Source organism: Astatotilapia calliptera, chromosome 7 (assembly GCF_964374335.1).
Source record: "Astatotilapia calliptera chromosome 7, fAstCal68.1, whole genome shotgun sequence".
Taxonomy (NCBI): domain Eukaryota; kingdom Metazoa; phylum Chordata; class Actinopteri; order Cichliformes; family Cichlidae; genus Astatotilapia; species Astatotilapia calliptera.
In genome coordinates this window covers 16,594,100-16,610,197 of record NC_137428.1, presented here as the reverse complement: position 1 = coordinate 16,610,197, position 16,098 = coordinate 16,594,100, and the positions used below count along the sequence as shown (strand labels likewise).

Below are 16,098 nucleotides of genomic sequence, written 5' to 3'. Positions count from 1 at the left end.
ACGGCCCCACCTGCGATTCACAGCGACTACTTGATAATGATTCCTTGGACATTGCAAACAACCATGTGTTGTGACACATCTTTCACCCTCAGTTAATGGTTCAGATCAGTATAAGTGCGGCAGTTAGGAAATAAAAACTTGCCATTTCTTAAAACGTAAACCCTGTAGAGAGCGTTACATGTAAGGTGCGTATTTGTCCAACAGTCACCACAAAGCACAAATGGCATTTCTCAAACGACCAGTAAATAAATCTAAATCTAAAACCATATGAACATGCAAACGTGTGCAAAAACTGGCCTCGATCATGCAGTTTCTGTATGGAAATGCACAGAAAAAGAAACAATATTTTTAATTTGAAGCAAATATTTAATCAGTCGCCATATAAATGTTGCAAATCATGGTAGCCCTAGGTAGTTTATAGAGTTTCATCAAGAATAAACCAATCGTACACACCGTACAATTATTCTAGTGGTATGATGATGATGCTGGGCTTTGGTGTAGACCCTGAGTTCATACATTGTGTAAAACAAGCTGATTTAGCTTGTATATTAACCCTTAGGTCAGCTTTCTTCTTGACTTGTAATTTTTGAACAGAGGGTGGGTGGGTGCAGTGCTTACGTAACCATCTTAAGGATATCCCCTTGTTTTGACATCAAATATCGCCCCCAACCTCCTACACAAGACCGCAATCACAAGTTGTATAAGCATTCAAAAGACTACAATCAAACAAAAGTTCAAAGACAGTGAGCAGAGTTTCATAACAATAGGCACCTTGTGTGGACAAATAATAGAGGTGAAGGTGAATAGAGTGATGCTATGATTTGGAGTGACACCATTGAACGAGGCATACTGGAAGAGGCGATCCACCAGGAAACTGTGAAGCATTCCAGAATTATTTGTAAGACAGCCAGTAGATTCATTGTTCCTCCTCCAACTGTAGAATGAAAATAGAAACCTATTAGTTTGAGAAACGTACCACAAATATAAATTTTCTGTGTCACCAAAGGACTAGTTTGTGAATTGTTACCTTCCTTCTAATCAGAGGGTTGTTGACTGGCTGCTCCAGTCTGCATGCCAAAGTATAATTGGGCAAGATATTATAGATTTAAGAGTGCTCTGAGTTCCCAAGCAGAGTAGAAAATCACCATGTAAGAAGGAGTCCATTTACCATTCCTTAAAGTACAGCCAGTTCCTAAAAGTAGACACGAGTTGGAGATTTAAAAATGAAATGCACGACTCGGGGTTGGGCTCCATTATCAAGAAACGGGAGAGAGTCTGAAGGGATCTGCATGAATGGGTGAATAAAGCACGAGTAGATACAATGATAGGCATTGTCCATTGACCACTTTTTGGCTTTGTTGACAATTTACAATTGCATCTTTCTTGGTTTTGCCGGCGTAACATTGAGTTGTCTTTTCACAGGCTCTCACAGCAGCCCCACAGCTGAGTAATCTTCTCTCCTCTGACGCTGTAATCCTCTGTTACACCTTATGCTCAGATGTAAACCAGCCTGAGTACTTAGTCATTCAAAGGTGCCACAATATGAGAGGAGCTTTGTTCCCATTAATCTCTCTCTATCTACAGTAGGTGTCATGGGCCCTGCCTGATTACTTTCTGAGTCATGCAAACTCCACCGACTTTAAGTAAACGCGGAAAAAACTAACATCAGCTTACATAAGAATAACTTCTTTATCAATTAGTTGATTTTTTTTTTTTAAATACTCTCAGACTTGTGACATAAGGTGACATAGAGACAGATATGTCTAGAGAATGCAATCAGAGACTGTAGTTTGTTTTCTCAGTTAGTAAGAGCTTTATTACTTGTTACATTTGGATAAAACTTATATAGCACCAAATTACAACCTGTCCTCTCAGGACACCTAGAGTAGCAACTAAAGTCATGACCTTACGGTTTTACAGAGAGAAATTGCTGTTTTGATTTTTTTTTTTTTTTTTTTTTTGCTGGATAGAGGCCAATGGCAAGAAGCAGCCTCAGGGAACATCTGTCACCACAACCGGCTGGGGTGAGGAGAAAGTGAAAAGATGAGCACAGAGCGACAACATTTACTAGTACAGCAAGTAACAACAGATCAGGAACATGCAGCTCCAGAAGCAACTATATGTGCAGAAAGGTTACGTGCAGAGAGAAGAGAAAAAGTTAATAATATGCAGTAGCACCATAAAATCCAAGGGAAGCAGATATTATAGGAGAGTTGCTAAGTGCATCATGTGAGGCCTCCCTGCAACTGGGCCTAATGCAGCAAAACTTATCAATGAAACTTGAACAGAAAAAAAGTGTTTGACACCTAATCTTAAAAGTGAAAAGAGTCTATGTTTCTTAAACCAAATTAGGAGCTGGTTCCACTGGAGAAGAGCCTGATAGCTGAATGCTGTGCCTCCCATCATACGTTTGGAAACTCTGAGAATCAGAAATAGGGCTGCACTCTGAGAGGCACGTGCTCTTTTGGGAATATAAGGTGCTACGAGGTCTTTAAGACACAATGGAGGCATGGTTATTTAGGACATACTCAAGTAGAGGAATTTTATATTTAAATCTTGATTTAACAGGGGGAGCCAACAAAGACTAACCAAAATGGGAGGAATCTCAAGAATTACAATTGTCCAGCCTGGAAGTAATAAATGCGAGGTAGTTTTTCACCATCACCCTGAGAAAGTATGTTTTTAATTTAAGTAAGAGTAAGAAGATAATAGAAGGCAGTCCTAGAGGTTTGTTTACTGTGTGAATTTTTCTGAACGAAAAGGACCTGATGTTCCTTCCTAGTGGTCTTGGAGTTTAAGGTACTTCCATCCAGAGAAAGTATTTGGTTGGATGGCATGTTTCCTAAATCTGTACAGCCAAATATGATCGCTTTACGATTCTGAATTTATTAGGAGAAAAGTACATGTCATCCAAGCCCTAATGTCTTTAACAAATAGTCCAACTTATTTACATCTCCTGGTTTTATAGCTGTGCAGAAGAGCATATACGATGAAAATTATCAGTTGTATCCTTTCTAGTATTTGTGATCTTTGATTAAAGCCATTATTTGTGATAGCAGCTCTTTTCTTTGGCTTTGCTTGCCAGAAGGACAACATCATTTGTCATTTGTAAAATGCCTTTCTTTGGTTACACCATTTTGATGTACTGTGATGGTATTTTCCTATCTAAAAATGAATTTAATGCAATGTTGAGGCCATCATTCTCAACTGTTCAGCTACTATAGTGATTTAATTTGTAGTGATTAAAAACCTTGAGCATTCAGATGAAAACTAAGAGTAATGACAGGGGCATGATTCATTGCAAGAAATAAACTTGTCAAGGGCTTTTCAATTTGGGTGTCAGAGAATAATAATAATAATAATAATAATAATGGATTGCATTTCTATATAAATGAGAGTAACGCTTAAAATCTTAGCTCTTGGGTTTTACAAATAACCCCATCTTAACTTACAAACCTAATAGCACTGTATCACCCCAAAAGAGCACTTTGCTCTCAGATTTAGGCTCCTAGGGAATTGAATTTAAAAGTAGAATGGAAGGCAGAGCCTTCAGCTTTCAGGCGCCTCTTCCGTGGAATCAGTTCCTCGTTAGATTCAGGAGACAGACGACCCTCTACTTTTAAGATTAGGCTTAAAACTTTTCCTTTTTGATAAAGCTTATAGTTAGGCTTCCAATGATGCATTTAGCATTTCTTCTCCACTCCCCTTTTTACACTATCTGTGTGATTATATGCCACTCTGCATTTAACCATTAGTTATTATCAATCTCTGGCAATCTTCCACAGCATGTCTTTTGTCCTGTCTCCCTCTCCTCATCCCTAACCGCTCCCCCTCCCTGAGCCTGGGTCTACTGGAGGTTTCTTCGTGTTAAAAACTGGAGTTTTTCCTTCTCATTGTTGCCAAGTGTTTGCTCATAGGGGGTTCCACAGAGTTGATTACAGACTGGAAAATCAGTGGGCAGCAGGAGAGCAGACCTAACACAGAAGCTCAAACTGAATCTGTCATCCATATTTAAATGTCCGTTCTAGCTCACACACAACACACACACATAAACAAACTCCCACGTTCCCATACTACTGTATCTCTCTAAAAGATCTTAACTGCAAACAGTGTTTGAAGGTTGAATAAGAGGGCAAACTCTACTGCGTGATGAGCTACTCTTGGCATAAACATTTTTTTCCCTCTTGAGTGAACCACCTTTTATATTTTTTTGTTACCCTATTAAATGAAGGTGTGCATGTTGCCTCTACCTGAGATGCTTTACTCTCCCTGTTAGGAGTTTTCAACTGATGTGTGCAAATGTCAAGCAGAGCTTTGGCTATGGGGGTTGTGCTGTCACAGAACATGAGCATACAGTGTAACAAGATTGTCCCAGACAACTAAAGCCCCAGTTGAAAGTGCACATACTGACAGATATATGTAGCCCTACACTTGTAAGATTTTCCACTGCTTTGACCGATCTAAACCCACATAATCCTGTTGATTCTGGCAAAAACTGTAGAGCAGACGACTCAAAAGTTGCGTGTAACCACAACAAAGGCCTGGTTTTCATTGGTAACACCAGCTGTGAAACGTAAGAGGCGAAGAGTGTTTTGTACACCATATGGTGTCAGTAAGTCATATTTGCAAAAGGACAGCAGAAAGGTGCTGTGGGTGTGAGGATCTCCTATGTTTTGGTTTTGCATCCTTACTGAAGGTTCATGCATGGGATCCTAAAGGTGTTTCATGCCCCTTTTGAGTCATTGGTCTTAACCTTCACATGACCTATTATTAGATGCGCTGTCTATATTAGAACAGTTCCAGCTGTACTATTTTAAAAACAAACAATCTAAATTAAGCTTTGGTGCGCTGTTTCAGGATTAAAAGGTTACAGGTGCCGTTACGTTCTTAAGCTATCAACCTGCAGAATCCTGACTGGTACAGTAAATCAAGGCACCTTCATAAATAGCCTCTTGTGTCTTGCTCTTGACCTCCACTTCGTTGCCTTACTTCATCGTTGCACAACTTTCGCAGAAGAGTTAACAAGAACAAGCAGTTCTCACATTTCATTTTGTCAAGATTCTTGTTAAACCCGGAGATTGCTGTTTTATTTTTGGTTATCAGAACAAGATCATAACTTGCATAAATAAACACTGGTTACATAATTTATTATGAATAATAAAAAGAAAAATCTATATGCCTAGGCTGTCTTACTGTGGAGGTCACATCACCTTTCTTGATGTCATATTCCTTAATGGTCTTCGTGTTTCTGATTGAAGTAATAGAAGTAGAAGATAAACGTTCAGGGGAGGTTATCAATGCATGAGTGTGCTGATTTAAAAAAAAAAATCTTGGTTAACTTTCTCAGAAGGAAGTAAAATGTGTTTTACTGAAAATCTTTTCCTCGAGCGGATGTGTTGTCAGGCTGTTTCCTTCCAGCTAAGATAACACTGTTCTTTTTACAGGGTCATGTGCTTTCACCTTATTCGCAGCGCAATCTGCCCCCCACAAAATCTTTAAAGCTACCTGAAATGCTAAAAAACATACTATGTAACATCCCAACCAGGCTGCAGCTGTTTTGAATAGTAATTAAAACCTCTGATGTTTCTCTAACAGTGAGAGATGATATTCGAGCAGTTGCAGTTTAAGCAAGTCTGCTATGCAAGATATACTGCGGTCTCACGCTTACAGAAAATACTGTTTTGATGTCAGACAGATGCATGCCAGATTGTCAGACCAGTCAGCTGTTTGAGCTTTCTATTCTGTGCATGATTATGCAGCTGCAATTTCTTTCCTATACAGGAAACCTTAAGTTCTGCACAGCAGGCATCTGTGTAGCTTCACACAATGACAGCAACTACACTGCTGATTTGTTTGTCCACTAACTCAATTCTTTCTGCTTGCAGTTTCTCCTGCTGAGAGAATCCGGTTTATCCTGGGAGAGGAGGATGATGGCCCACCACCTCCCCAACTCTTCACTGAGCTGGATGAGCTTCTGGAAGTGGACGGGCAGGAGATGGAGTGGAAGGAAACTGCCAGGTGAGCTGCTAAGGCAAATGTGCTTACAGCTTATCCCCCCCCCATTTCACTTTAAGAGCCATGGGAAGTGGCTCACAATCCCGTGACTGGAACACAATCCCTTATAAATAATCATGTTTTGTGTGTGTAGGGAAATAGGCAGTGCCCTAGTGAACTCCCAGTCTACTCTTATCTGATCGAGATCTATAGTACCTGATCTGTGAGACCCGGAAAAGGCAGCAACTCCCACATGATCAAAACAGGCCTCAAGTATACAGGGACATGTGAACTTTTGGCATGTATAAGTGGAATCACTACACTTGTTAAAGGATTTCTTTTAATTCACCTGTGGCGTGCTCAGTATTACAATAAATCATCAGTTATTCCAGCTAATCAAGCTAACATTGTGCGACTTTCATATAGAATTATTATTTTCAAATGTTCCTGGAAGACTATCAGTAAATTTTATCTTAAACCTGACCTTCTCTGATTTGACCTACTTACCCTGTTCACTGCAGTGCTACTGATTACATGGGGGGGCGTGTTACCTTGGTATAACTTACAGTGTTGGCTTTTGTCATGGATTAGGAGGTAGTACTTTATAATACACAATGGTTGTTGTTATTATCATTATTAAGCTAACAAACCAGCAGATATACAACATCATGAACGCTTCAACTTTGTTTGTCTTTTCTGACTAAATCTGATCACTGAGCAGCAATTAAATCAAATGTAAGACTGACCAGTTACTTAGTGTTTGAGGTAATCCTGAAGTAACGATTAATGTCACCTACTCTGACCCCTCAAGTAAAGTGAAGCTTCATGCTGAGGACTACCTTGTTACTTTAGCATTACGTTTCCATTACTTGCTATTCCTTTGTCCGACGTAACCAAGTAAAGGAATTCAGTGAATTCAAAAATCTCAGCACCTTTTGTCAGTTTTTGCACAGATAAGTGTTGTGTCAAGCTTTGTCTATGGAGCGTTCTTTGAGAAGCATCGAAACAACGATAAGGAGCTGTTGTGTTTTTCTGATTCTTTGTCTCATTTTGTAAAAAGAGCAATGGGATTACACGGAAGGACATGTAAGTGAATGCCTTAGGACTCGCATTGTCTCCGTGGCCAAACTCTTCCCACAGCAAGACGGCCCGTCACAGACACGTGGACCGCAGCCAACCAGAGAGATACTCTATCCCCAGTGGAAACTCCATCCCCAGGCCTCATGAGAATGGTTCTTTGTAGTGGTGACATCTGAGGCATTATTATTAAAAAGAGTCCTTGTCCTGAGCCTTACCTTCGAGGCTGAGCTTATCCGTGGCAACAAAGTTGAAACGTTAAAATGGGATCTTGTTTGAACGCCGTTTCCGAGCAATGTGTGGTCTAAAGGTTCCAGAGAAGGCTGTCACCATTCCAGTGAATAGCATGCTTTCTAAAGTCTAGTGATTTATTTTTTATTTCTACGCGTTTCTGCATCCCACATTTATGCATTGTGAAGTGTGACAGCTTCAAAACATTGCACTGCTGTTTTGTAAAGAGGACAGAATCCATATTGTCGCCATTTGTTTTCCGCCTTTGTTTATTTTTAAACCTCCGTTACCTTTGATTTTGACCTCAACCTTCAGAAAAAAGATGATGGATCGTACATTCTTCTGCTTCTGAGCACAGTCACTTGTCCAATTCCGGTATGGTTCACGCATATTTTGCCTCTTCTTTATTTTCTCCCACTCTGACCAGGTGGATCAAGTTTGAGGAGAAGGTGGAGAAGGGAGGTGAACGCTGGAGCAAACCTCATGTGGCCACGCTGTCCTTGCATAGTTTGATGGAGCTGAAAACCTTTATCGAGAAGGGCACGATCGTGCTGGATCTGGAGGCCAACTCGCTGCCACAGATTGTCGGTGCGTGAGGTTGACTAGATCGAAAGTGCTCCTGAAGGTTTAGAAAAGCCCAACTGCTACTTACGCTTTTCAATCTGTCCCCTCTAACAGAAATGATCACTGACAGCCAGATTGAGAGTGGTCAGTTGAAGGCAGACCTGAAGGAGAAGGTTACATACACCTTGCTGAGGAAGCATCGGCACCAGACCAAGAAGTCCAACTTGCGCTCTCTTGCAGATATTGGCAAGACTGTTTCCAGTGCAAGCAGGATATTTTCTAGCCAGGAGAATGGTAATGCAGAAACTCTTATTTCTCCTTATCAACTCAAACACCTTCTCCTAATTTTTCTGTTCATTTTTAACTCTTACTGTTTTAGGCTTTTCTTTTTTTAACACAAACCTGTCCCCTTTCCCTTTCTGTTTCTCCTCCCCCTCCCCCCTATCTTACTGTACTTCTTTTCCTCTCTTTTTTTCTTTCCTCCCACGGGGGTCTGTACTTTCTGACTTCCTGCATCTGGGGTGCAATAGCCCGCAACCCCCTCGAGCACCCTGTGCCTTGTTTAAACCCACAAGACTCAGAGGAACCATGTGAGGTCATGAGGAGCTCCAGCATGGGATACCTCTGTAAGTGAGGTCATAGCCCTCCAGCTGAAAGCAGCATTGTTGGAATGTAGTCCCATGGAAGGCTTGTGTGAATGGAGATAGACAATTGTAAATTAGAGAGGAAAAAAATGCAATAGTGTTGAAGTTTCATTAAGTCAACTGTGTTAAAAAAAAAAAAAAAAGGCTTAATGTGTTTATTCATGAAATCAGCCTGGAAACGTATGTGGTGGACAAAAGCTAAATATTCATTTTGCTGTAAATCAAATAGTGATAGACTAATGTTCTCCACCATTGTCAGTAGCAGAATTTCTAACCGAGTTCCAGAGTTTACATTCTCAGTTGTCTGCCAGCCGTTGCTCAAACAACTATTTACGTGTATAAACAGCAGACCTAAAGCAGTCATCTATCATGCTCTCTTATCTCTGACTGTCTGACATTTGTCCTAAGTCTTAAGCCCTGACACATTTAGCTTATTTCTCAGGTTTCCGTCTCTTTTCAGCCTCTTTCTCAGCCAAAAATATCTTCTTCTTTTTTTCTTTTTTTTTTTAAAAAAGTTCTGCGTTCTTGCCCGTCATCCTCTTTGATCCTAACAGAATCTCCCCTCTCTGCAGGTAGTCCAACTACAACCCACCGAAACCTCACCTCCAACAGCCTGAGTGACTTCTCTGATAAGCCAGAGAAAGATCAGGTAATGTGTTTCGATGTGTTATTTGCATAGAGTCATATGGGTTTTGCACCACCGCTGTCAATGTTCACAAAGCAGCACTTAGAAAGGGCATCTACTGGGCTGTATGAGTGCTTCAGCATGCTGCAACGTAGACTGGAGACTGACCCCAGAGTATGTAGAAACATTAGCTTTATTAGTGTTTATCCACACTTTGTCAGGTGTAGACAATTGGCAGTTAAGCCATGGCAGCACCCGATTCTCTTGCACTGGCACTGCAAGGTGGAGGGCGTAACACATGTGAGCCCCAGATGCTAATAAATAAGACACCTTCCATTCTTCTCTCTGGTCTGAGTAACAACAGCTTACTGTCTTTGTCGTGTGAGTTTCTGTCATCCGCTGTAGTTTCTTTCGCTGCCGTGACTCATGACAACTGTAAATGGGCTGTATTGTCTGCGTTTTTCTGCAATCACGGAAGTAGTTAAACAGTAACTGAAATCACCCTCAAGCAACTGTTTATAAAACTGTGCATTGGTCAAAATGGTGTTTTTCTTTAAGATTTTAACAAGGGCTTTGTTAATCATCTCCCTTAGTTGATGTAAGTTTTTACAGGCTCAGTTTAGATCTCTATGAATCCAGACTGAGGATGTATGCTTATTGGACGGCATAAAATCAAACTGCTGTTCAGCACATAATTGAAGGAAGGGCAGGTACTGCCTGTTCCTACACACTTATACTGACATCAACAAAGCACACCACTAGGTTTGCATGTACATGATACCCTAATCACTTCTACAAGAGGAAATTTGTAGCCTAACCCTAACCCCCCTCCCACCTCCATGATTACAGCTGAAGAATAAGTTCATGAAAAAATTGCCCCGCGATGCTGAGGCTTCAAACGTGCTGGTCGGGGAGGTAGATTTCCTGGAAACCCCCTTTGTGGCTTTTGTCCGTCTGCAGCAGGCTGTCATGCTTGGGGCACTCACTGAGGTCCCTGTGCCCACCAGGTAAAATCGTCCAAGGTCCAACTTGCAACATTCGAAACACTGGCCAAAGTCTTTGAGATTCTCACTTTGTCACATCTCATTTTCTCATCTTTGTTTAGATTTCTCTTCGTCCTTTTGGGTCCCAAGGGCAAAGCTAAATCATATCATGAGATAGGAAGAGCCATCGCTACCCTGATGTCAGATGAGGTATGAAGTAACTTCGTATTTGTTGGTTTAATTTCTCTTGTGGACTAAATTTTGAACTGATTGTAATAATATGACCCACAATGGAGACTGACTGACTACCGGTACTTTTTTTTTTTTTTTTTTTTACTAGTTTTACTGTTTTAACACATTAGATTTAACTTAACTAGCCTCTGACTGGTTGTGAACTTAAGATGATGGTTTTGGGCTATCCAGTTGCATTCATTAAATTAATGTTAACCCTTCCTGTTGCCAATTGTGGTTGGAGTCAAGTCTTTGTTTTTCTTGTATCATTATGTCTCAGTGAATGGTCTGTCCAACTGAGAGGTTAATTGTTAATCTCTGTGTTACAACTTTTTGACCCACGTTTGTTTTGGCATAAGCAGATCATATGCAAAGAAAAATGACAGGTTTTTTAACCTGCTCCACCTTTAAACATCTCTGTGTCTCTGCTGTGTAGCTTCACTCCTGGCTTAACGTCTCAGTGTTGTCAGGAATGTTAGCTGATAGCTCATAACATTCTTAATCCTGAGATCACCTGGCGGGCAATTTCCCACAGGCCTCAGCTCTTTCCAACATATCTTTCGAGTAAACACGGTGAGATAGGAAGTGTTTTTCCAGGATTTCCTCAAGTTAAACTTTACTCCCATGAAAACTTTATGAGCCGTTCTCAGCCGTTTTTGAGTCATCCCCTCGTAGTACTATCCTGCATGCCTGTTTCACTGCTCGTGAGACGCACAGATATTGATTCATTATTTGGGTACATGGTAATTAGAATATTATGAACGTTTTGTTATGCTACTTTGTTAGAGTTAGGGGACACAGTGAATTGTTGGTTACTAAAGCTCCACTTATGCTTGTGTGCTGGCAGGTATTCCACGATATTGCTTATAAAGCAAAGGACAGGCAGGACCTGCTGGCTGGTATCGAGGAGTTCCTGGATGAGGTCATTGTCCTGCCCCCTGGCGAGTGGGACCCTGATATCAGGATAGAGCCACCAAAGTCCCTGCCTTCTTCGGACAAGAGGTCCGCTGCTAATCCACCTAATCCCAATGAATGATGTCGCTGCATATAAATCTGTTAAATCTACAAAATGTTATGTGAACATAGACGTATTTATGCAGACGTAAAAATAAAAGGGGGGTTGGGCAGTATTAATGTTTGTCCAACATGATTTTTTTTCTACTTTGGTGCTGTGCTGATGTCTGTATGGCTTTCCATATGTATATCAGCGCCAGGGGACTCAAAAGCACTGTTTTTTTTTGTTTTTGTGGAAGTTGGACGAGCAGCAGCAAATCAAGAGAACGTGGGCTTTAGAGAAATGCACTCAATGCACTGGAGTGTCATGGGACACTCAGTGCATCCCATCATGCACCAAGTGTCACTGTATTTAGATGCCACCCAACACCAGTTATTATTAATCTTTTTTTTCTCTTTTACTCAGCCTTTTGCCCTCTCTCCTTTCTCTCAACAGACCATGGCAGATGGTTGTGTTCTGTAGGAGGTTTCTTCCTGTTAAAAGGGAGTTTTTTTTTCTTGCTACTGTCTCAAAGTTGAGCAGTGTTTTAAAGACAACAAACTAGGATCCTTTGTTACACAGTTATACATAAAGTTTCAACATAAGCTGCAGGCCAAGTGCAGGTCAACCTTTTCAGAAACTGAGAATCTTACTTCTTCTCTCAAACCTTAGATAATCTCTTATTTCACCGATGTGATTAAAGACTATTGTAAATAAAAATGTATGCAGCTTGTATTATATATGCATTATGCACTTGCATGTATATTTACGGTTTATTTGCCGTGATTTTCTGTTTTTGATGGTAGAAACATGACAGCGATCCTGCGATCTTCATGCTTGAGTTAACTGAAAGCTTGTGGGCTTTTATTTGTTTGCTTTCTGTTTTTAAAGGAAGAACATGTACACCGGATTAGAGGCACCTCAGATGAATGGCGACACTCCCCATGACACAGGACATGGAGGGGGTGGAGGACACCAAGTTGGAGAGGAGCTTCAGCGCACTGGAAAGTAATTGTGAAAATACTGTAGAGATAAAAAAAATAAAAAAGAGGAAAAAAAACACAGAGGAAGAATACGCGAGGCGAACTATATTATGCTTGCTAACTTTAATGTCTCCTACTTGAAGGTTTTGTGGAGGTCTCATCTTGGATGTGAAGCGGAAATTGCCCTTTTTCGCCAGCGACTTCTATGATGCGCTGAACATCCAGTCTCTGTCTGCCATCTTGTTCATCTATTTGGGCACAGTCACCAATGCGATCACCTTTGGAGGTCTGCTTGGAGATGCTACAGAAAACATGCAGGTAATACCTCCCTCATCCCTTTGTGTTTAAACCCAGCATTCACACCGCTCTGGCATTTCTAAGACTGCTAAAACCTTTTGTTAGAGCCTAACTTGACATGCTTGTGTTTTATCGGTGACATGAAGAAAGTCAGACTCTGATGATTCAAAAGCTTGTGTTTGCTCCCTGCCGATGTCTCATCAGTCAAACAATCTCAGCAAAAACATTGCAGCATTGTGTGATTTCCTTTTTATGTGTATTTTTCTTTCTCATAGCCGTGGCTCTTCGCCGATGCTCTCTGGAATGCTGGTGTTTCTGCTTTTTGTTGACTTTATATTTATGCTTTTCTGCCAATGTGATTGCCTCACTGTTGTTTGTTGCTACTTGTCTGTTTACACCGATACATTGTGTCACACAGTGTACTCCTCTGTTTTGAAGCAGTCTATTATTTCAACATTTTCAAAGAGATTCTCAGCTGACTAAAGCCCCTTATTGTTGCTCATGCACAGTGTGAATGTGACAAGGTTAAAGAGCTGATAAACAATGATAAACTGTCTCGATTTCCCAAATCCTTGCCCAACTCTAAATTTCTCCTCTGCTCACATGTGTGGGATTTGTCTCTTGCATTCTTCTACCTCTCACTCTCATAGCACATATTTCTGTCTGCCGTAAGCAAACACTGTCCATTTATGAGTTTCAGACTGAATTTATTTGCACAGTGTTTGCTGCTGTCACCGTCATCATCGATTTAAACCTTTAAACTAACACAACACACTGCAGCAGATAAGCCATGTTAATGTTGAGCTCAGAGGCTCACTCTGGATCCATCTGTCACACCTGCTGTTAGCAGGAAGCGTCGTATGATTGTGATATGTCGGCGTACAGCGCCAACCGCATCCACCCCGATGCCTCTCACAGCGCGGTGTAGAAGTATGGCAGGCTGAATGGTGATGAAGCCGCTTTCTTTGGGCTCTCATGTGACAGAGACCTGAGGAGCACCAGCCTCAGGAGATTTGCCCGGGCTGTAAATAACTACAGATCCAGATTAATCAGCCACAGTAGCCTCGTCACGGCTGTGTTTCTAATGACTCCTCCACCCGCCCCTCCCTTACCAATAGTGGGTTCTCAATACTCCTGCGTCGCTACACCTTCCCACTCAACAGAGGGATTCCCTGCCCTTGCTGGATCTTTCCCCATGTATGCTCACTGCTACAGCATTGTCATTATTAGCTTTTCATCCAGTGCAAGTTGCTTTAAAAAAATAAAGTGTTAAGAAAAAAACAAAAACCAACGTGAAGGGAAACTAAACAGGCCTGTCCTGATTGACCAGAACTGCAGCTGAGAATGGGGAAAACACTATTCCTGCGTGAGTAAGTAGGAATTACGCAATAATTAATGGGGAATAAAATGAGAAAGGATGCAGAATATTGTGAGAAGTGTTGTATGTAAAGTTTTCATTCTCCCCCCCCCCCTGCATGTACTGTGTCGTAGGGAGTGCTGGAAAGCTTCCTCGGAACAGCACTGACGGGAGCAGTGTTCTGTCTGCTGGCTGGTCAGCCCCTGACTATTCTCAGCAGCACCGGACCGGTGCTAGTCTTTGAAAGGCTCCTCTTTAGTTTCAGCAAGTGAGTATTTCATGGCTAAAAAGTCACTCAGCTGTACACAAGGGTTAAACAGAGGTCAAAAACAGCAGCAGTAGACTGTTTCAGATATTTGTAGATTACAGTCTCTCCCCAAAGGACAGATGCGTGTGTTTTATAAAGATCGTTGTGACCACTACAAGAGAAGTTAAAAATATAAGCACGAAGAATTCAGGGAGATTACTCACATTTAGTAGTAGGCTGGTGACTTTGGGTCAAAGGTTGCTTCACTGGAACTTTTTATTTATTTATTTTTTGCACTTACTGGTAATAAATGATTGTCACCTGGTTGTGTTTATGAGCTTTCACCTGTTTTGCCTTCTGCTTCCTGTCCCGACTATGTGGAAGACGAGAGCAGCAAGGACACGCCATAATGGTGTGATAGCAGTGCCTAAATTTTAGGTATACGTTATTGTGGGGATAAAATGTCATTTCACCTCAGTTCAAGGGAATTAAATACTGCCTACTCTCACTTCCTTCCAACTACACTGCCTCTCTTACCCCCAAAGGAGTCTTCTAGCGTTACCAAAAACACCACGCTGCATATGTTCCATTATTAATAATTCACTCTCATTTAATTTTACGCTGTGACTGAAGAGTGTTGTGGCGCCTGTGCCCTCTCAATGTTTTCGTGCTTCGAGTCAACTGTTGCCGAGTCAGTGGCAGCTGCTCACTACAGCTGTTGTGGATGCATGTTATCCTACAGCTGCAATAAAGAGAAAAACCTGCTGCCGTTTTCCCTTGGAGGACCCCAGAGCAATATTTATATACCTCTGAGCGCCTTGTATTTTCTGAAAGTGCCGTGAATTCTTGGGTGGATTGTAAAATAAAATATTGAGATGTAAGAGTTCCCTTGCTCACTCTGTGTGAAATGTATCCTCTCCCTCAGAGACAACGGCTTCGACTACCTTGAATTCCGGCTGTGGATCGGACTGTGGTCGGCCATGTTCTGTCTGGTGCTGGTCGCCACAGACGCCAGCTTCCTGGTGCAGTATTTCACACGTTTCACAGAGGAAGGCTTTTCGGCGCTCATCAGCTTCATTTTCATCTACGATGCTTTCAAGAAGATGATAAAGCTGGCCCACTACCACCCGATCAACACTGATTATGATCCCAACCTTGTCACTCAGTACGACTGCCGCTGCATGCCTGGTGCGTAGTCTTTACTATTGCTGCTGCTTCAGATAGAGAGAAGCTACCAGAGTAATAGGAAGAGTTTTACCTTCAACATTAGCAGTGGTATACCTCCACTCTGTTCTAAACCATCTTTTGGGCTTCTTTTAAAGCAGGGGTTACTCACTGCACATCGTGGGCCACATACAGCCCACTTTTATCTAAAAGGATTTTTAAATATAGTAGTAAAAAAACAAAGGTTTCTGTTATTTATTTGCTTACCTATTACTTTGATGCAATATGAATGAATGAGGGGTGAGGTCTTTAGAGTTCAAAGTAAAAAAAACTTATTCCCCTCCTGTACTTGAGTCTTTACTGTGCCAATTTTGCTCCCCCAGGCCTGATGTTGTCTTAGAGTTTCAGGAATGATGATACCATGTGATGCTGAAAGTTGAATAGTCATATATGGTTTTTGTGTTGGATTAATTTGTCTTTTAATTTAGATTTAAGTTTATTTATTTATTTTTTTGTTTTTTCAGTGAAAATGACAAATGATAGCAGAATGTGTGACCGTGTAGATATCGCTTTCTCAGCACTGCTGAGACACTGTTTTTGTGTCGCGTGACTTGCCAATATTCTTTGACACGGATTTAAAATGGCAAATGCATTTATTAGAAGACGTTTTCTTGTTTTAGTGATAAGATATTATGTTGTTTCTTCAC

General features: G+C 41.2%; 1 protein-coding gene across 4 annotated transcripts in view; it reads left to right on the top strand.

Annotated features, from left to right (window-relative positions):
• Positions 1-16,098, top strand: part of LOC113025481 (electrogenic sodium bicarbonate cotransporter 1-like) — a 33,647-nt gene that overhangs the window by 8,032 nt on the left and 9,517 nt on the right. For 2 of the 4 annotated variants that reach the window (XM_026173262.2, XM_026173263.2), the window contains exons 4-15: positions 5,886-6,018; positions 7,730-7,890; positions 7,981-8,160; positions 8,397-8,492; positions 9,083-9,159; positions 9,985-10,142; positions 10,241-10,328; positions 11,197-11,351; positions 12,235-12,351; positions 12,470-12,644; positions 14,115-14,248; positions 15,153-15,415. In XM_026173262.2, the coding sequence (XP_026029047.2) occupies positions 5,886-6,018; positions 7,730-7,890; positions 7,981-8,160; positions 8,397-8,492; positions 9,083-9,159; positions 9,985-10,142; positions 10,241-10,328; positions 11,197-11,351; positions 12,235-12,351; positions 12,470-12,644; positions 14,115-14,248; positions 15,153-15,415 (1,737 nt within the window). The remainder of the gene's footprint in view (positions 1-5,885; positions 6,019-7,729; positions 7,891-7,980; positions 8,161-8,396; positions 8,493-9,082; positions 9,160-9,984; positions 10,143-10,240; positions 10,329-11,196; positions 11,352-12,234; positions 12,352-12,469; positions 12,645-14,114; positions 14,249-15,152; positions 15,416-16,098) is intronic. The other 2 variants (XM_026173264.2, XM_026173265.2) reach the window with 1 other exon arrangement.